The following is a 22,352-nucleotide window of genomic DNA, read 5'->3' on the forward strand; positions in this document are numbered from 1 at the left end:
CCGAACAGCAATTCAACATGTCCCCAGCTCAGCAGTGATCTCTGAAATTCTGTAAAACTAGTCATACACAGAGATTCTTGTTTTTGCGGGCAAACTGACAATAGGACAAATAATCAAGGCAAAGTGCTTTCACCAGATAATGCACACATTGATAAAACATCTCTATGCAATATACCCTTTCCTTTAAAGCGTACCTATCATTCCAGGTTCATTTTCAGAATAAATGGTCATATGTATATGCTTGACAAATAATTACCATAATGTCACCTGTATGATGAATTTTTTAACAGTTTTCCCCTCAGCGGGCTCCATCTTTAATTGTAAATTTTTACTGAGCTAAGCTGAGCTCAGTGCCGTAACTATAAGGGTCGCAGCGGTCGCAATTGCGACCGGGCCCCGAAGCCAGGGGGCCCGCGGCCCCCCGCACCATATCAATGAAAAGTATCTATAGTAACGGGGGCCTATGTAATAAATTACCCAGGCCCCTGTTACTATAGTAACTGACAGCACTTACCCCTCCTCTTTCGCTGCGCACAACATCCCGACCCTGGATGGAGTCAGGACCTCCACTGCGGCCGAAGAGTAGGGTAAGTTTAATATTACTGTCTGCTGAAGCTGATTAGTCGGGGTCCGACTTCCGGGACCCCTGCCAATCAGCTGCATTGAAGGGGGTGCAGCGCTCTTCTGCTGGACCTTGTATCTAAGCCTACCTTAGGCTTAGTTCGTATTATGTTCGTGGTATGCAGTGATTAGTACCTTCCGAATGTTATCCATAGAAGGACAACTGGGGAACCGGTAACAGTGTTATGGGGGTTCAAGGCTTAATATTGCAAGTGGGGAGCGAAGGCTAGCTCCTCTATTCCGATCCTATAGAAGAGCTACTTTAGCACAAATTGCTGAAATAGTTATTGCTGCCACCAAAAGCAGCTACAATATGCATGTGAGCATCAAAACTGAACCATTAAGCAATGTTTGAAGGTGGCCTGGTCTGATGAATAAGCCCTTTTCTTTTACATAATGTGAACGGCCCGATGTGTGCGCATGGGGAAGAGATGCCACCAGGATGCACTATGGGAAGAAGGCAAGCCGGCGGTGCAATACGATACTCTGGACAACATTTTGCTGGGAAACCTTGAGTCCTGGGCTTCATGTGGATGTTACTTTGACACGTACTGCCTACCTAAATTTGTTGCAGACCCTGTACACCCCTTCATGGCAACAATCACAGTAGCCTCTTACAGTGGGATAATGCACCCTGCCGCACTGCAAAAATTACTCAGGAATTGTTTGAGGAACATGACAAAGGGTTTGAGGTGTTGACTTTTCCAAATTCACCAGATCTCCGATCAGGCATGTGTGGGATGTGTTGGAAAAACAAATCCAATCCATAGAAGCCTCATCTCACAAAGTACAAGACAACGAATCTTTAGCTAATGTCTTGGTACCAGATACCACAGGACACCTCAGCGGTCCTGTGGAGTCCATGTCTCAAAGGGTCAGAGCTTTTTTGGTGGCATGAGGGTAAACTACACAATATTCTTCAAGTGGTCTTAAAGAGGCTCTGTCACCACATTATAAGTGCCCTGTCTCCTACATAATCTGATCGTCGCTGTAATGTAGATAACAACAGTGTTTTTTATTTTGAAAAACGATCATTTTTTAGCAAGTTATGAGCAATTTTAGATTTATGCTAATTAGTTTCTTAATGACTAACTGGGCATTTTTTTACTTTTGACCAAGTGGGCGTTGTACAGAGAAGTTTGAAGGAGCAGTTGAAGTTTTTTTTTATATAGGCAGCAATTAGTCGTGGCATATATTCCACTAAGTATTGAAATTGTTCTGCAGGAATATTTGCACATGCAGACAGGATAGCTTCTCGCAGTTTCCAGTAAAGTGTCCTTCTGCCACAGGGTAATCAGCTGCCATGAAGGGATGAACTTGGTTAGCCACACTGCTTAGGTGAACTATACTGTTCAAACATCCATCCACAGGTATCAGGTACTGTTCAAACATTCTCCATATTATTTTTCCACCTCCACCAGTCTGAACTGTGGACACCTGACAGGAAGGGTTCATCGATTTATGCTGCTTGTGCCACAAATATCTGGAATTATTAGACCATGCAATGTATTTCAACTGCTCAGTGATCCAAATTTGGCACTCTTTTGCCCCCAGGAGTCTTGCCTTTCTGTTACCCTTACACAGCAATGGCACTCAAACTGGTCATCTGCTGTTAGAGGCCATCCGTGCTAAGCAACGAGAAGTTGTGCATTCTGACACCCTAGTTGGAGCACCAGCGTTGTATTCGGCTGCAATTTACTTGACTGTGTGAGTACTGTTGGACAGAACGATTCCTGACATCCTCCTCTGACCCCTTTCATTGACTAGTTGCTTTACGTTGTTGATGTAATTATATATTGGACTGAAATTTGTAATGGGTAGGTCAACCGATACCCGCCCTCCAGTGATATTATCCAGGTTCAAATCATGTCAGGGGCCCCCCAGGCTATTGCCTGGGGGACACATGGTCGCACGGCCCCCCATAAGTTGTTAATAAAATGTTTGTTTTTTTTTGCTTGGTATGTTTTTCTCTCCCCCTTTCCCTCTTTTCTCCATTTGTTATTTTATATTAGAATGGTACTTACCATCGTGGTGTCCCCCGGGTAAGCTGTGCTGGTGGCACGAGCCGGTTTCCAGATGTTTCTGTCTCTGGGCAGTTTGGAGTTGGTCCCAGCTGATTGGACCTAGGTCAGCTGTGCAATTGCATGAGCAGGTTCTGGCAGATTCTATCTCCAGGCAGTTTTGTGGAAGGCCAGCTGATTGGTCATTGATAAAATCCTAAAGGCGGGAAAATTGGACATAAAAGGAGCAGTTCATCGTGGTCAAGCAGCCAGTTTTTGAAGATTGGACCGTCGCCCACCCTCCCGCCCTATTGTTCTTAAATTCCTTCACGTCACGTTGTTTGTTAGAGGGGTTTGTCACCCAGCTAATGCTGGGCGGACTTGGTTTTTATTGGCCAAAATATTTATATTTTATTATTTATTCGATTATTTATGGTTATTCTCTTCGAATTATTTTATCTTAGGTTACCCTTAATAAACACCGTGGCCATTTTTATCCAAAGAAACTGTTGTCATGTTTTATTTCATTTTGATTGAGTATTGTGGGGTTTGTGCTACCATGTTTTATTGATATAGCAAGAGAGGAATAACACACAGACGCTGATGATATGCTTAAAATACTCTTCTGAGGTTTATTGCCAAACTCAATTACAATAGTATCATTCAAAAGGGGTGTAGGCTTGAGGTTAACCAATCAGAGGCAATGTGACAATAACTCTGATTCAGCCAATAGCATACAATGATATATAATATTATAATTTCATTAGATGCTGAGGTCAGGTTTGCAGGTGGCTTATTTCCCTTGGCAAGGATATAATAGATCGTTCTTCTAAGATGGGGGACTTTTACTCACATACATATGTGAATGTCTCCCCTTCTTATCTCACTCCCTCCCCTTTCCTTCTTTCCACAAGCTTCACATGAGAACAAAGGCCAAAGATAACTAACTTAGTGACATACAAAATCAGCATTAATATACTTGTCTTAAAGGAACAATGAATTTTTTATTCACTACAAAAGAAACAAAATGGAGACTCCATGCACAAAATGAAATCATTTAAACATTATTTTAATCACTTTCACACATGTCCACAGTTTACCCTTTTGCTTGATGATTTTCTTCAATCTCACCATTCCCATTTTACTCACTGTTGCAAGAAAAAACCCCACAAGAATGTAATTTTTTTAAAAAAAACTGGCCCCAGCTAGTCTAGCACCGATGACCATATGTAGTTCAAAGTCTCTCAGAATGCTCGATTTTCCCATCTAACGTGGATTCACACAAACTGATTCACGAAAAACTTGCTCACTTGATTTACTGTGCACTCTGGGGTCACGTGTCTAATTTTAATATAGGGAAGCTCCAATCTTTAAGGGCAGGTGTCTCTAATAATGTGGCCATTCGGTGTGTGTGTGTGTGTGTATGTATATGTATATATATACAGTGAAGGAAATAAGTATTTGATCCCTTGCTGATTTTGTAAGTTTGCCCACTGTCAAAGACATGAACAGTCTAGAATTTTTAGGCTAGGTTAATTTTACCAGTGAGAGATAGATTATATTTAAAAAAAAAAACAGAAAATCACATAGTCAAAATTATATATATTTATTTGCATTGTGCACAGAGAAATAAGTATTTGATCCCCTACCAACCATTAAGAGTTCAGCCTCATCCAGACCAGTTACACGCTCCAAATCAACTTGGTGCCTGCATTAAAGACAGCTGTCTTACATGGTCACCTGTATAAAAGACTCCTGTCCACAGACTCAATGAATCAGTCTGACTCTAACCTCAACAAGATGGGCTAGACCAAAGAGCTTTCTAATGATGTCAGGGACAAGATCATAGACCTGCACAAGGCTGGAATGGGCTACAAAACCATAAGTAAGACGCTGGGTGAGAAGGAGACAACTGTTGGTGCAATAGTAAGAAAATGGAAGACATACAAAATGACTGTCAATCGACATCGATCTGGGGCTCCATGCAAAATCTCACCTCGTGGGGTATCCTTGATCCTGAGGAAGGTGAGAGCTCAGCCGAAAACTACACGGGGGGGGGGGGGGGGGGACTTGTTAATGATCTCAAGGCAGCTGGGACCACAGTCACCAAGAAAACCATTGGTAGCACATTACGCCGTAATGGATTAAAATCCTGCAGTGCCCGCAAGGTCCCCCTGCTCAAGAAGGCACATGTACAGGCCCGTCTAAGTTTGCAAATGAACATCTGGATGATTCTGAGAGTGATTGGGAGAAGGTGCTGTGGTCAGATGAGACTAAAATTGAGCTCTTTGGCATTAACTCAACTCGTCGTTTTTGGAGGAAGAGAAATGCTGCCTATGACCCAAAGAACACCGTCCCCACTGTCAAGAATGGAGGTGGAAACATTATGTTTTGGGGGTGTTTCTCTGCTAAGGGCACAGGACTACTTCACCGCATCAATGGGAGAATGGATGGAGCCATGTACCGTCAAATCCTGAGTGACAATCTCCTTCCCTCCACCAGGACATTAAAAATGTCTCGTGGCTGGGTCTTCCAGCACGACAATGACCCGAAACATACAGCCAAGGCAACAAATGAGTGGCTCAATAAGAAGCACATTAAGGTCATGGAGTGGCCTAGCCAGTCTCCAGACCTTAATCCCATCGAAAACTTATGGAGGGAGCTGAAGATCCGAGTTGCCAAGCGACAGCCTCGAAATCTTAATGATTTACAGATGATCTGCAAAGAGGATTGGGCCAAAATTCCATCTAACATGTGTGCAAACCTCATCATCAACTACAAAAAACTTCTGACTGATGTGCTTGCCAACAAGGGTTTTGCCACCAAGTATTAAGTCTTGTTTGCCAAAGGGATCAAATACTTATTTCTCTGTGCACAATGCAAATAAATATAATTTTGACAATGTGATTTTATTTATTTTTAATTTTTATATAATCTATCTCTCACTGGTAAAATTAACCTAGCCTAAAAATTCTAGACTGTTCATGTCTTTGACAGTGGGCAAACTTACAAAATCAGCAAGGGATCAAATACTTATTTCCTTCACTGTATATATATATATATATATATATATATATACATACACAGTATATATAGTAGGATATATGTATCCTAGAAACCATACAATACAGAAGATTAAGCGGAGTTAAGGTTGGAATTTTTTTTAATAGGGACCCCTATCCCACCTCTGGAACCCACACCACCTGCCACATATAGGAGATGTGAAGTTATGGGAGTAGCCGAGCCAGTGACTCCCTTAGATTTCAAAGAGAAAGTTACACATTTGCATCTCCACCTCTTGGCTGGACAAGATCACCGAACAGCCACCAGAAAATTCTCAGAGTAGTGTGTACACTATATAAACAATCTTTATTTACATAGCGCCAATATCTTTTACGCAGTGGCCATATTGATGACCACCAGTGTACGTAGGTAGAAAATTATATGATAGATTGATAGATCCTAAGTTCTCATCCTGTGGTACATGTGTATGTCTCTAGGGGGTTCGTGCCCTGTCCTCGTAGTGCGCATTTAATATGTGTTTGATCATAGCCTTGTAGGTACCTTGGTATAATTTGTTTGAGTAGGGAGTATGCGGCTTAAGAAAGAGTGAGATGGATATGAGCTATACAGAACCGGCCCTTGGTGAAGGCCCCCCCAGGACCACTAGGTGGTGGAAGCTTCATGGTACGTACCCTTAGTGCCCTACCTATAATATTGCCCTGCCGACAATTTCCACACCAGAAAAAGACAATTTAAAAGTGTTCAGGTAGATAGTGTTCAGCCAACATGAGGCTGAGAAACTTCCACGGTAAGAATTCATGAATGTGGTTTTACTGCCCATAGGTGCTCCATGTGCTGCCATATGGTGCATTTGTGCAGCACCATATTTTCCCTTAGAAGCAAATCTTTTATTATTTAGGGAGGAATGCGGCACGCGATGGAACATGCCATGATTTGTTTTCTCAGATTTCATATGACTTTGTCGAAAAACCTCTATATACCTATGAAATTGGAGTCACAGTATAGACTCATAAATTTCTTTGGGTGCTGTATTATGTATTCATACAACACAGATCCGTAATATAGACCAGTGCATAAGGCCTAAATGGAGAGAAGGCATAGTAATAGTAGTTCTACCGTCAACATAACTTATTCAACAATATGAGGCATCATAAAAAAATTACCTACATAACTATGCAGCATACAAATATCTGAGAAAACTAGCTGTCCATTCACCCCACCCTGCGACTGATAAAAATCCTTTGAAAGGTAACAAAAAACAATTTCTGAAAGTTATAGACCTGAGCTGAACATGAAGAATGAATACATAACATCTTTACTGTTTCCGTACAATACCAGCTGATTATGTTACAGAAGTTCTTACAAGAAGTTACTCAAATTTAAATGGATGTGACAATAGCGGATACTGTCTTTAGATACAACACAAATAAACAACATCTAAGGAAATGGCATGAAATGGGACGATACATAATGAAGTGTGAGTTTATCAAAACAGTAAAGATTGGCTTACAAAAACCCCTAAGGAAAGATCTACAGAAAGTATATGGTTCATGTAGCATCCACGGCCACGGACCTTCAGGATTACCCACCCCGACAGCCATGGATCTGTGAGCGCTGGCCAGCATCTCCTCACTAGGAGACACCAGTGCTCACTTCCGATCCGTTGTGCTGTGTCCCGTGCGCACATGAAAATAATCATCAATTAGCCCATGATAACCCTGGACATAAGAAGGGCCCTGCCCCTTTACTCCTTGCCTGAGCGTTGTGTTTACCCGTGTTAGTCTTGCAAATGGTCCCTTAGTGTCATCCTGTTCCCAGTGTTCCCGTACCTGCTACCTGTATCCTGTGCTACCTTGTTCCTGTGCCTTAGAAAGTTGGAGTCATGTTGTGCCACCGGTCACGCCTGCTGTGTTACACCACGCCTGGAGTCTGCTGCCAAGGACCCATCTGAGCCTAGCCGTTGCTACTGTCTGAACTACAACAGGTACCCTTGTTCTTGGAGTATATATACATTGACTTGGTACACTGGCCAGCTGCTATCCCACTACTTTGGTACGGCCCAGCGGATCCACATACCCACAGATTGTGACAGTTCATATATATATATATATATATATATATATATATACACAAAAATAGAATCCAGCAACACTCGCGAGATCATGCTGTGCTGTGATTATGTCCCACACAAACTTTACCGAAGTGTCGGGAGTGTGAATAGACATCGCATCCTGGCTATAGTCAATGTGTATTCACTCTCAAGACACTTCAGTAAAGTTAATGTGGGTGTATGTGACGGCACAGCGTGATCTCGCGAGATCATTCTGTGCGGAGTACAAATGGACATGAATGGAGAGAAGTGTATAACGCTGATTGGTCACTGATTGGTCAGCATCGTACACTTCTCTTTACAAAACCCACTTGGTAAAAAGGTAAAAAACGCCCAGTTGTCTATTAAGAAACTAATTAGCATAAATCTAAAATTGCTCATAACTTGCTCAAAAATTATAGTTTTTCAAAATAAAAACCACTGTTGTTATCTACATCACATGATGTAGGAGATAGGCACTTATAATGTGGTGACAGAGCCTCTCTAAGTCCACAATAATAGCCTTGTATTCGTCCCCGTCGGCTAGGGCATTGTCCTCTGAAATCCTTTCCCAATTAGCAATGGCACGCGCCAGGGATGCCTGTTATCTCCCATAATCTTTGCTCTTATGATGGAACCTCTGGCCGCTTCCATTAGGGCAAACCCAGATATTCACGGTATTCAGGTGGGCCGTGTTCAGCATAAAAATAGGGCTATATGCGGATGATGTGCTGCTTGCAATTACGGACCCTTTAACTTCACTTGAGGTCGGTGTCTTACTTAAACGGTTTGGAGAGGTCTCGTATTTTAAAATCAATCAGTCTAAATCCCAGGTTCTGAGTATGGGTATTAAATTCTCTACGCAGACACTTCTAAAGACCGGCGTTCCTTACGTATGGAATATTGATAGTATCCATTATCTGGGAATTGAACTCACCTTCCCTAGTGCATTGTTGTTCTCTCTGAACCACTCTCCTCTTCACACGAGAGTATCACACATGCTCGATAAGTTCGCAGGCTCTACGGTATCGTGGGCTGGGAAGATAGTGATCATTTAAATGTTGATATTGCCAATAATCTTATGCTTTCCATACGGTGACTATTCCCCTACATTCTGCCTTTCTTCCTAAATTACAGAAAACACTACTGTTCTTTATCTGGAGCAGGAAGAAACCTAGGTTTCGCATTTCCACCATGGTTAGATCATGGCAAGTTGGTGGGATGGGGGTCCCTGACATATAAATATTATATGTCTGTTATTCTCGATCAACTTAGATACTGGTGGACTTCGTCTAGTGATAAGTAATGGGTGGGAATTGAACATTGTGCTCTTGGTGCGCCCCTTATCTCTGCTCTGAATCTTACCTCCCCAGCTCGTACCCCTTTAGTCCCCCTGCTAGATCTAAAAGCTTTGCTGACCGCTTGGAAATATTTCCTACGCCAATCACCCTTTAATGAGTGTGTGTGAACTTGGGGGATCTGACTCTGAGGTTTTTATAATCACTTATTGACAATATTAATATAGACTTCTGGGAGGTTGCTGGTATTGGGAACATTCAGTGTCTCTTCCAAAACTCTTACTTGCGTTCATTTGGTGATTTATCTGCCACATATGATATCCCCCTGTTCGGACCTCTATAAATTCTTGTACATCAGACATGTGCTTTCTTCCTTAGACGTTTCCAGCCCACTATTTGCAAGACAGGCATTGTTATATTTCAACAATAAGCTCCCCAAAGCAAGACGTATAGCCCTACTTTATAATCTATTCATTGCTTATGTTCCCGCTCTTAAACTGTCATACATGGTCAAGTGGGAATTACAATTCAGTCATGATTTAAGGCTATGGCCTATGTTAAGATGGTGTCCAAGAGTTCTATTCATTGGAGAATGTCACAAAAAATTATTTTCAGCTAGTACCTTACCCCTGCCCGTCTCTCTAAAATATCTTCTTCCTCCTCAGATATTTGCTGGGGAGGCTGCTTGATGAGAGGAACGTATCTACATACATGGTGGGAATATTATTTAGTTCAAAAACTTTGGTGTATCGCCTTCAGTCTGGCCGCACAAGTTCTGAACTTACACATCCCTCCAAACCCTGGGATGGCACTACACTTCCTAAAAATTTAAACTGTCCCACGTTATAGTAGGACTGTGTTATGTCACATAATTTTGGCTTTGAGACTGATGATAGCTCGAAAATGGAAGTGCGCAGACGTATTCTCAGAGGCGGAATTAATAAATCAAATTAATCTTGCATACAGACTGGAAGGACCTTGGGCCATCAGATCTCACACTATAGATAACTTTGTCCTACGTTGGCCATCATGGGCGTCGTTCATACATTCTGGCCCTGCCTGTCGGACCCTTTCCTCTCATCCTCAACCTAAAGTGCCTGTATTTTGCATAAATTGTATAATCTGTCTATTTCTATATTCCTGTACATGGCTATGCATGTGTAATGTTGTAAATTTATTTTAAAACATACATTTCTGCTTGTGTATATTTCTGCTTATATAATACTGTACTGTAACCCTGCAGTTGCTTGTTGTTCTGTTATATTGCCTTGTGGGGGCTTGATGTTGGAGGTCTCGCAAGTTGTTCTTTTTCATCAAAAATGTTTAATAAAACATTTTATTGGGAAAACAAAAAAAAATTTCCCTTGTTCTATTCTTTTGTGTTGAATATATTTTGCAAAGTCACTAATGTATTGTGCCAGAATGTGGTACTTTTAAATGGGTTCTTTTCTCCCCAGGATTTGAAGGTGCCGGCGGAAGATATGCTGTGGAAAACTAAATGCATCATTTATTATAATGTAAATTTGGTTCTGGTTTAAGCAATGGTGGCTACTGTCCCAGTCCCATTTTGCTGCACCATAACAGCGGTGGAGACATAACAAGCTGCATGCCTCACGCTAGAGGTAGCGCTTGGTTCTAAAAGGCGGCTGATGCTGCCTACAGCGCATTTGTAAGGAGTGATGCTACTGAAGTCCTAGTGTGGCACAAGCACTGCTGTGTAGTGCTGCTGGCACAGGAAACCCTTGGAGCATCAACAGGCAGGAGCCTCAAGGGCCGGCCTTAGGTTGGATGGCGCCCTGTGCGGGACTCTCTATTGCCGCCCCCTACACCAACCAAAAATTAACCACATATATAGACACGCTGGAACATATATACTGTACATACGTAAAAACAGATATTTAGACATACAGGCAAATAAATATACATACACACATCTGGAATATATACATACAGGTAAATATATAGACGTACAGACACATATACACATACCGGCAGATAAATACACAGACTGGAGCATATACAAATACATAAAAGGCACATATATACAAGCACAAAGACACATTCACAAACAGACCCATATATACCCACACAGGCACATATATACCCAGTACAGATAATGTCGTAGATTTCATGTGCAGTCCTATGTACCACCACAGATAACACAGTGATAACTCTCTGAGTACAGATAATGTAGTAGATGTTACATGCAGTCCTATGTAACACCACAGATAACAGTGATAACTCTGAGTACAAATAATGTCGTAGATGATAACTATTCCCTCAGACGCATATAAAACACACACACACGCATATATATATATATAGGTAGCAGTGTATATAAGGGGCAGCAGGGTATATAGGAGGCCGCAGGGTATATAGGAGGCCGCAGGGTATATAGGAGGCCGCAGGGTATATAGGAGGCCGCAGGGTATATAGGAGGCCGCAGGGTATATAGGAGGCCGCAGGGTATATAGGGGCAGCAGAGTATATAAGGGGCAGCAGAGTATATAAGGGGCAGCAGAGTATATAAGGGGCAGCAGAGTATATAAGGGGCAGCAGAGTATATAAGGGGCAGCAGTGTATATAAGGGGCAGCAGGTTATATAGGGGGCAGCAGGTTATATAGGGGGCAGCACAGATCTTTTTTTTCTGTGCTACTTTAATACTGAACACACACTTTTACAAAAGAGACAAAAACACATGCAGAGACAAACACACACATTTTAACATATATTCACATACAGAGACACATACTGTATACCCACTACACACACACACGCTGTAACATATACACATACAAACAGACACATACTGTATACACACAGAGACACACACAAAGACATACTGTATACACAGAGACACATACTGTATATATACACACACACACACACACACACACACACACACACACACACACTATCTCTCCATGCTGACAGGAACACAGGCTTCGTGCAGGAGCTTCCTCCTCTGCTCTTATTTACTCCGTTTGTGTAACTAATAACAGAGCACAGAGTAGATGCAAAGCCCAAAGGCGCCCCCTACATGCTTGGAGGAGGCAGCGCCCTGTGCGCTCGCACACCCCTAAGGCCGGCCATGGGAGCCTCCCTGCATGGATCACTGTGAAAGCAGCAGGAGCCTCCCCATGAGGGACAGCCTGTGATTGGCAGGTGGATGGCAGGAACCTCCCCGCAAGAATATTTGAATAGGATGGACCTGCATCTAGGGAGGAACCCAGTAGTGGCAAAGTTTAAAGAGGTTATCTGGTTCCCATTTTTTTTTTTAGTAATGGCTGCAACTTACCTGCATTAAAAAAAACAAGTACTCACTAAGGCTCCAGTTGATCTCCTTGTGATTGTTTACATGAAGGAAGCATTTGACCACTGCAGCCAATCAGATCAGTCACATACTGCCTGCATGTAAACAATCATCGGGAGGGCCAGCGGAACTTCAGCTCTGAATCACCTACGGAAAGGATAGGGGAGTACTGCATCTTTTTGTTTCAATTGTTTTTATTAAAGGTAATATGTGAAACACATATCGACATACCATTCAAAAAGAAAACAGCAAGATCTGTAGTCAACCCCACAGTATGAAGCATTTATGTGCACCTGCAGGCTTTCTGCGGCTTTTACTGTGATTCCGCAGCAGAATCGCTGTACAAACTGCAACACAACTCAATTTGCAATATATATTACATTTTTAGGCTAACTTGTTTGTGAATAATTTCTAGTAATAAATTGTTTTGGAACAGTACAGTAGTTCTATACAAAATTGCTGCTCTGTGTCTGGTGGCTGGTGGCTAAACCACTACTGGCTGCTCTAAAGAGTATGTAAAGTAAGAGGAGAGCCTCTATAATGTTTTACTGGTTTTGATCTTCAGAGTAAATTCGACTAGTAAGGCACTGTTCACACGGCTTATTTTCCAGTGTATTTCGCGCCAAAATACACTTAAAAATACGCCTGTAAACAGTTTCCCATTGATTTCAATGGGAAATACACTGTGTAGTTCATATGAGGTGTATTTTCCGCTGCTGAATTACATAAACGTCTTGTAAAAAAGAAGTGACATGTTGCTTCTTGAGGTGTTTTTGAGTCAGATTTTCGAATACACTTCAAAATACACTGCAAAAATGCTTCAAAACATGCTTACAAAAAACACGTTGAAAATCAGCTCCAAACACGCCTGGACTCAAAAGCTGTTTTCTATTTAAATCAGCCTCGTATATTTCTGCCTCAAACATATGCCATGCGAACCTACTCTTAGGGTCCATTCACATGTTGCATTTGAGGTACGGATAGGACCGCATTGAAAAACTGGATCTGAAAACTGCATTCATTTTTATCGCGATTTGATGTATTTTTCTATGCGGTTGCAGCAAAAAATGCGACTGAAATGAGAAACTAACCAAATCGCGGTAAAAATGTATGCGGTTTTCCGATGCGTTTTTTCGATGCAGTTCTAACCGCACCACAACGTGTGAATGGACCCTTAGAATATCAGAAATGCAGGTCATTAAAACAATATAATTATTGTGGCCCGAACACATAGATGCTGGACTAGCACCAATGTAATTTTCAGCTCAGACAGCGCCCGTGTTCTCCTGTGCTCAAGATAAATTGCACTGACTGAATCCAGGTTTGCATGAACGGGCTTTATAAAAATTTTCCTTGCAGAAAAACTACAATAGAAAAAGCCTTGCTACAACAGTAAGAACTAAAAGTTTTTTTTCTAAAAACAAAAAAAAAAAACACGGCGCTATATAGTGCAGAATTGTTAAGCTCAATAATACAAGTAAAGATTCAGATAAGACCAAAAAGTGGTTGTCCTCCCTTGTTAGGTTGAGAAAACGCAGGCTCAACCCTGAGAAACGGTTTTCGAAAACGGTGTCTGGCTGCAGTTTCTCCTTCCAAACCGGACAATGGATCACCAAAGCCATAGATTCAGCTATAGACTCATGTGGCCTGACTCAGGAAGTTCAGCTTGGCCCTCCCCTGCACACAGAAGGCCTCTACATATGGGATGACCTTTTCAAACCACTGATCGTTCGCAGGTGGTTTCAAAGTAGTTCACGAGGATCAATCCCTATAGTATATGGAATTATCCCTACAAGTGCATTTACAGGTAGTGCCGACGATAAAGATAACTTTTATAACAAAAAGGGAGGAAAGGGGAAATGAAAGGAAAAAGAAGGACAAGAAGTGTTAGGATCAAATTGAATAAAACTGGCTTTAGTAGGTGTAGGTTACGTGGCAGGGATCGGGTGAACGGCCCCTTAATTTAGAACACCCTATTATAATTTCATATCCCATTCAACATAAATATCTTATACTGATATACAAATAAAAATGGAGTCTCCAAGGCGCTGCTGCACAGGGAAGGCAATGAGCATGAAGGATATGTAATAAAAGATAGTTTATTAAACAAGGCTGCGCGTTTCAATGCCGCACCGGCATCTTCATCAGGCCATGATGAAGATGCCGGTGCGGCATTGAAACGCGTAGCCTTGTTTAATAAACTATCTTTTATTACATATCCTTCATGCTCATTGCCTTCCCTGTGCAGCAGCGCCTTGGAGACTCCATTTTTATTTGTATATCAGTATATCTCTTGCGGTTTTCCTTGGAATACCGGCACCGAGTCCTGGCAGCAGCAGCAACCATTCTCTCCACCGTTCGTTGTCCTCTGATCCTAGGTGAGCACCTAATTGGATTTCTGGATTTTGTACCTTTTTACCCCTGGTAATCTGCACTATGTGGCGCTGTGTTTTGTATCTCTTATCCAACATAAATATCTTACCATGTTTAATATTATACTACATTGGTGTTGTAATGGAAAACGGTTAAATGGAAATAAAGAGCGAAAGATAGCTGCACGGATCTGAATCTATGCAGTGAGGTGAACCCAAAGGCGACACTGTGGAGATATTGGTGCGTTGTGCCTTTAGAGCACGGCCCCACATCTGTTGCTGACAAATCGATTGCTCTTGTGCTGAGTTTTTTGCCAGACTGCATTGTTCAGACCCTCACTGGGTGATACATTGTGTATATTTCTAAATTACTTTTAAGAAAATAGTTGCATCTCCCAGTAGTTGTCTAGTTGGTCTTATGTATGAGCAACAAATCCTTTACTCAGTTGCCAGTAAATGAAACTTCTAGGTAAACAATTGCATCTCCCAGTATTATTCTGGTTTCTCTTATGTGTGGGCATTAAATCATTTATTTTTTTGCCGGTAATCTTATTTCATGCGGAGATCTGGCAAAATAAAGCACCGAGTTATAACAGCGGCACCGAGGACCACCGTTCAGTAATCACCGAAGGTATACTGTTCAGTGCCCGGCTGTAGCACAGATAACTGAAACGGCAAGTCCACGGTTATGTCCGAGAGCAGGGTTCTGACCTGCCGCTCACGCGCTATACAAACGCTGTGAGCGGATGTGCCGATATTCAGCTGTGAGTTCGCACAGATAACATGCACATCGATGGTCCAGTGAGAGCAGCATCCATCACCGCCACTGAAATGCTGCTCTCTCGCTAATCGATCGCTGCCTGCGAATATGCCAACACAAGTCAATGCAGAATTCTGAACTTTCCCCCATAGGTATTGTCCCTAACCTAAGACCGGGCTCGTCCCGACGCGCGTTTTGCTGACATCAGTCAACTTCTTCTAAAGACAACTTTTACAATGACACATTCTGTAGAGATCGACGATAAACATTAATTTTATAATTGATATTTTCCAATTTTCCAGCATTCACACTGGTCAATTAAAAGAATCATTATGGTAGGCCAGTGTAAATAAGCCAATATTTTACCATGGTCTTTTGTAACCGCTAGGTTTTTTTGCCCCGATGTTGTGATAACGGCAAAAACAGGTCGCAAAACCTGCACGTGTAAAAACACAAAAACACACACACGTGTAAATACATCATAAGGGTGTGTTCACATCAGCGTCACTCTTCCGTTCATGGGTTCCGTTAGACCTTTATGTCATTGTTTCCGCAGAAAAAACTGAAACCTTACGGAACGTTATCAAACGGAAATCATTTGCAACGGAAGCGTTACCATTAAAATCAATAGTAATGCAATCAGAATCAATGGTTTCCTTTTGCCTTTCCGTTCATGGGTTCCTCTGACAGAAAGGTCTAACAAAACCCATGAACAGAGGGGTGACGCTGATATGAACAGACCCTAAAATAGAAAAGGTGGGATTTTTTTAATTTTAAAATTACATTAACATTTAATGTAATCCCTTTCAACCCAACTCCCTCCACTAAAGAAAGTTCAGTTTGCTGTGATTTTTATACAAAACAACATCAAAAACAGCACAGCTCGTGCTTGTTTTTGATGTTATATAAAGTAAAGACCACAGCAAACTTGAGTTAATTGTATACTCACAGCAACCTTTTCTTGGATGTCCAGATTCCCACTCCGACTGTTTCTTTTGCAGCTGCCATACTTTTCAATCAGGAGCTACACTTTGCCAATGAGAACTTCCCTTTAGTTTAGCATTCATTGGAATTCTCCCTCACCGCACTTCATCAGTCGCTCAGACGAGGCAGTATAGAAAAATGTGCATTGATGTAGTGGGGGCCACTGCGACCCCTATAGATACACAACTGGCTGTAACACGTACTACCAGTGAGCTTAAAGAGGCTCTGTCACCACATTATAAGTGCCCTCCTACATAAGGAGATGGGCGCTATAATGTAGGTGACAGCAGTGCTTTTTATTAAAAAAACAATCTATTTTCACCACGTTATTAGCGATTTTAGCTTTATGCTAATGAGTTTCTCAATGGACAACTGGGCGTGTTTTACTATTGACCAAGTGGGCGTTGTACAGAGGAGTGTATGCGTCATGCACTCCTCTCCATTCATTTACTCAGCACATAGGGATCCTTTTAGATCACTATGTGCTGTCTCATACGAACACATTAACGATACTGAAGTGTTTAGACAGTGAATAGACATTCCACGGGATGTCTATTCACAATCCCGACACTTCGAGATTACGCTTGCTCTGCTGTAACTACCACAGAAACGTTAACAAAGTGCCGGGATTATGAATAGACTATTCACTGTCTAAACACTTCCGTACAACGCCCACTTGGTCAATAGTAAAACACGCCCAGTTGTCCATTGAGAAACTCATTAGCATAAAAGCTAAAATCTCTAATAACGTGGTGAAAATAGATTGGTTTTTTTAAATAAAAAGCACTGCTGTCCCCTACATTATAGCGCCCATCTCCTTATGTAGGAGACAGGGCACTTATAATGTGTTGACAGAGCCTCTTTAAGATCCAAGGTAAGTAACAAAAAAATGTGACATGTTACTTTTTGGACGCGGTTTCCGCAGCTTATTCCGCCCAAAGACGGTATCGGGTAGCCACAAGCAGATTAGTCCCATTAAATGTAGCTATTCTAAGTGCAGTTGCAGCAGTTTTCAATGCAAAACCATTGCAGAAATCCAAGTGTCAGCCCATTCCACGTGGGATTTTTTCACATGAAAAATCTGGTGTGAACATTGCCTTAGGATCTAAGTGACTAACAAGGGACAAATTGTGTTGGCTTGATGACTAGGTCAGAGCATCTCCTAAATGGCAGGTCTTGCTGGAAAACGTTAATGCTCGGTAAAATAGGAAAAAAAACCTGTAAAAAAACACAATTAAAGTTTTTAATAATGTATGAAGTAGTAAAAAATCTTGAAAGTTAATTTAAAAAATAAAAAAAATTTAACAAACAATTGTTTTGTCACACCCATAAAAGTCCAAACTATTACATTATAACATTATTTATCCCGCAAGGTGAACGAACAAAGCAAAAAAAAAAAAAAAGACAGAGTTGCCTTTTTTTGGTCACCCTACCACCAAAATCTAAGGCTCCTTTTACGCTACCATTAAGCTCCGTTCGGCTCTCTTTGGTTAGAGGAAGAGATGAACGAGAGTCCAAAAACGGAAAGAATCGCTTCCGTTAGAATTACTATTGATGTAAACGGTAATTCACTTGTTTCAAGTCTGTTCCGTTCGCCTCCGCTTGTTAGGTTGCCGCAGTCTGCAGCACTTTTGCGTCCGTGAAAAAAAAAAGCCTCATGTTGAAACGCAGAATAAACGTAACATGTCATTTTTACCACATGGTAAATGCCATAAAAACAAAACCCAAATTCTCTTTTTTCCATTCCACTCCAGAATAGGTTGTTTGTTTTTTTTGCAGTTTCTCAGGTCATTATATGGTGCATTAAATTAAATGGTGCCATTGAAAACTACGACTCGTCCTGTAGAAAACATGCCCTCATACAGCTATGAGAGAATGCCGGATGCAACTGATTCATTGCAACACAGACACCACCGTTGGCGGACAGAACCCATTGACCGTGGGTTTCACCGGAAACAATAGCACAGCATGTTCTAACACAGATGTATATCACGCTGTATATGACAGCTTACAGCGGGATCTCGTGAGATTACGCTTGCTGTCATTAAGTCCCACACAAACGTTACCGAAGTGTCGGGATTGTGAATAGACATCACGTCCTGGCTGGAAGCGATGTCTATTAACTCTCAAGACACTTCAGTAACGTTAATGTGTGAGTATGTGACTGCACATCATGATCTAGTAAGATCACGATGTACTGAATACATGAATGGAAAGAAGTGTATGATGCTGATTGGTCAGAGTCATACACTTCACTCCACAACACCCACTTGGTCAAAAGTAAAAACACGCCCAGTTGGGCATTAAGAAAGTCATTAGCATAAATCTAAAATAGGTCATAACTCCGTCAAAATTGATCGTTTTTCTAAATAAAAAACACTGCTGTAATCCACATTACAGCGCCGATCACATTATCTAGAAGATAGGGCACTTATAATGTGGTGACAGAGCCTCTTTAATTAATCAATAAATTGTTCGGGACGTTATTTAGGTTAGTTCGCTATAGCGCTCAGTGTAATTGTTTACTTATGTAACGATCACTAGCCATAAAAAAAATTGATAATTTTTTTTTTAAATATAAAAATATTAAAAAAACAAGCTAGCCGAACATTAAAAATAAAAAAGGATATTCACCCAGGTCGTCTTAGGTCTTTCTGAAAGCGGTTTGGCTTGAGGCATGGGTCACACTAACCAATCTTTCTTGGGAACAGTTTTGTCAGTGACCATGCTTTGTGTGCCTTTATTTAATGGGGAAAGGACCTGTGAGACCCATACTTCCAATCTAATCTCCTTACAGGGTAACTAAACTTTTGACAAACTTCTGACATGTCATAGTAACATGTCAGACGTTTTGATTGGTGGGGGTCAGAGCACGGAGACCCCAGCAATTGCTAAAACGAAGAGGCAGAAGTGCTCGTGTGAGCGATGAGACGCTTAGTTTCTGTTCGCCTTTTTCCAGATATCAATGTAGCGTTGTACGGACTCAATAGAAAGTCTATGGGCCTGTACACCGCTACATTGGCTTTCCAGAAAAAGCTAAAACAGAAGCGAAGCGGCTCAGCGTTAGCACTTCTACAGCTCGTTTTAGCGATTGGTGGGGGTCTCAGTGCTCGGACCCCTACCAATTAAAACTTCTGACATGTCACTATGACATGTCAGAATTTTGTCGGACGTTTAGTTACCCTTTAACACAGAGGTTCACTTAATTTTTCTCCCTGCACTGTGGATGTCTACTTAATGTGCTCAATTAAAGGCATGATCAATACAAGAGTTTGTGTGTTATTAATTTAGTTAGATTGTGTTTATCTAATTTTGACTTCTAAAATGTGGTCTGATTGTTATCTTCGTAATTAAGGGTTCACTTACTTTTTCTTGCAACTGTGTATTTATCTTTAAATCTATCGTTCTGCAGTCTTAACGCGTTTACATTCCACGGTACATTACAAGTACTTCCTACCCTCGGCTACCTATTTGCCCAGGTCCACCTTTCACCCTTCACTCTAGCAGATCCACTACTCTCCCTTCTTCACCCCTCCCACCCAGGAGCACGGTTTCACCTATTCCATCCGTGTCTGCTCCTTTGCTGTTTTTTATGCCTGTATAACACATGCAGTTTTGATGCAGTTTTTGACGCAGTTTTTTAGCCAAACACAGAAATGGACACAAAAGAAAGGAGATTCAACCGTATTTTCTTTATACAGTACCTTATCTTCCTCTTTTTGGATCCAGTCCTGGCTTTGACGAAAGAAAACGGAGCCCAAAACTGCATCAAAGCTGTGTGTGCAATCCTGGCCTTCAACAGCACAGCTCTAACTCGTCAGCGCCGTTTTCCCCTATATCACCATATCTGCTACCCCTTCTGTCTCTACAACTCAGCAGCAGGTCCACTCGCATCTGCTACTGCACCGTTTTAATGCAGCACCATGTCTTTCACCTATGTCTCCCATGCCTGTTACCGCGCTGTTTTCACACAGCAGCTGAGCTCCCTTATCTTCCAGCTACAGTAGGTCCTTCGCCTCTCCACTCACTTGTAAGCCCCACTTCCCAGATCGAGTTTGCGGCATTTCCACTTACCCTTACGTTGCCCCATTTCAGAATCATGTCACCGCACTAACTTTCTACTTCCTTTGCCCTAGCTTCCCATCCTCATAATATTTACACCAAAATATCTTGAATAAAATATATTCCCAGTACTACTACTATATATCTTGATAATGATAATCAACTTAATAATATTGCGTTGTCAATCAATTTTTTTAACATCTGCTTCCCCTTAGTACGATTTTGTGAGAAATGTCTGCTCCACATAGAAAACAACGGTAGATAACCTGGTAGAAAAACCTAAGAGTACTCAGAAAACAGTAATCAAGTACTCGCCAACATGGAATATAGACTTATACAGTTAAAAGATTTTTTATTTTATATTGAATACATATATTTATATATATATAAATATATATATATAGATCTTTAGTAAACCACATTTTCTTTACTAAACACACAGCAACATGTTCCCTTTTTCGGTGCCATGTTAGACATAAAATGACTTGAAAGTAAAATGAATCCACCCTCTTGACCTTATATTACAAGTCTTCTACATGCCAAAAATGAAAAGGCTGGTATAAGGGTATATATTGCAGGGCACAGCGACCTTCGGCACTCAAACTGTTGTGAAACTAAAATTCCCAGCATGCCTTGACAGCCTTTGGCTTAATTATTAAAGACTTTGATTGTCAGTGCATGTGGGAGTTGTAGTTTCTCAACAGCTGGAATGCCGAAGGTTGCCGACACCTGGTATATGGCTATGTTCACGTCTCCATCGCTGATTCCATCAAATTTGAGGGAAAAATAGCACTGCATGAAGAGCTATTTTTCCCATAAAAACTACGTATGGTGTCCGCCGTGCTCAGATCCAGCACTGAAGCAGATGTGCACATAGGATGAGTTCTAGGGAGCAAAGCATAAAGATGTAGTGCCCCCAGAAATGGACGATACTAGGGGGAAGGGTTGTGCCAAGTGTAAAAATAAAACTGCTCATTAAACTTATCTATTCAGATGTATCATGTGTCAGTGATGTAAAACATTGCATTAGAGAGTATATCCATAATTCTCAGAGTAGATACATATACAGTATATATTATAGGCAAATCTCAAAGCAATAAAAACTATCTTGAGCTGTACAAGGATATATTTCAGTGCTACGTTGAGAGAATCAGGGGCTATTTTGTAGGGAAAATGTATTTTGAGGTTACTTCCTTTTTGTCAAGACTTCCGGTTTATAGATAGAATTGTTGAATGATGAGGACAAGTAGCTGCAGAGAGGCCTGACATCTCTACACATGTAGAACTCAATGGGCGGACAGGTTATCCTGTAAAAATAGAAGATCTGCAAAAAAGCCAGTTACAGTTTATTCTATTATGGTAAAAACTTCTTTTGGGATGTGAGGTTTTGTGAGATTCTTTACATCATCCAGCATTTTCTTGGGAGTTATAATGTGAGTTGAACCTAAAGAGGAGCGAGAAACAAAAAACTGCTGTGAGAGTCAAGGAAACGCAGAAAGTTGAGCTCTATGGGTATGTGCACACGACAACGCCAATTACGTCTGAAATTACGGAGCGGTTTTCAGGAGAAAACAGCTCCTGAATTTCATATGTTATTGTATGTACTCGCGTTTTTCGCGGCGTCTTTTACGGACGTAATTGGAGCTGTTCTACATTGGAGTCAATGAAGAACGGCTCCAATTACGTCCCAAGATGTGTCCTGCACTTCAACGCGGCCGTAATTTTACACGCCGTCTTGACAGTGACGCGTAAAATGACAGCTCGACTGCACAGAACATCGTAAGACCCATTGCAAGCAATGGCTAGATGTTTGCCGACGTATTGGAGC

The 22,352-nt window shown here is 41.4% G+C and overlaps 1 protein-coding gene across 4 annotated transcripts in view; it reads right to left on the minus strand.

The window, feature by feature from the left end:
• Positions 1 to 20,846: 20,846 nt before the first annotated feature.
• STXBP3 (syntaxin binding protein 3) overlaps positions 20,847 to 22,352 on the minus strand; it is a 53,553-nt gene continuing 52,047 nt past the window's right edge. For all 4 annotated transcript variants that reach the window (XM_075833409.1, XM_075833410.1, XM_075833414.1 and 1 more), the window contains one exon: positions 20,847 to 21,968. In XM_075833409.1, the coding sequence (XP_075689524.1) occupies positions 21,871 to 21,968 (98 nt within the window). In that variant the 3' untranslated portion in view covers positions 20,847 to 21,870. The remainder of the gene's footprint in view (positions 21,969 to 22,352) is intronic.

This window comes from Rhinoderma darwinii, chromosome 7, assembly GCF_050947455.1.
Source record: "Rhinoderma darwinii isolate aRhiDar2 chromosome 7, aRhiDar2.hap1, whole genome shotgun sequence".
Lineage (NCBI taxonomy): Eukaryota > Metazoa > Chordata > Amphibia > Anura > Rhinodermatidae > Rhinoderma > Rhinoderma darwinii.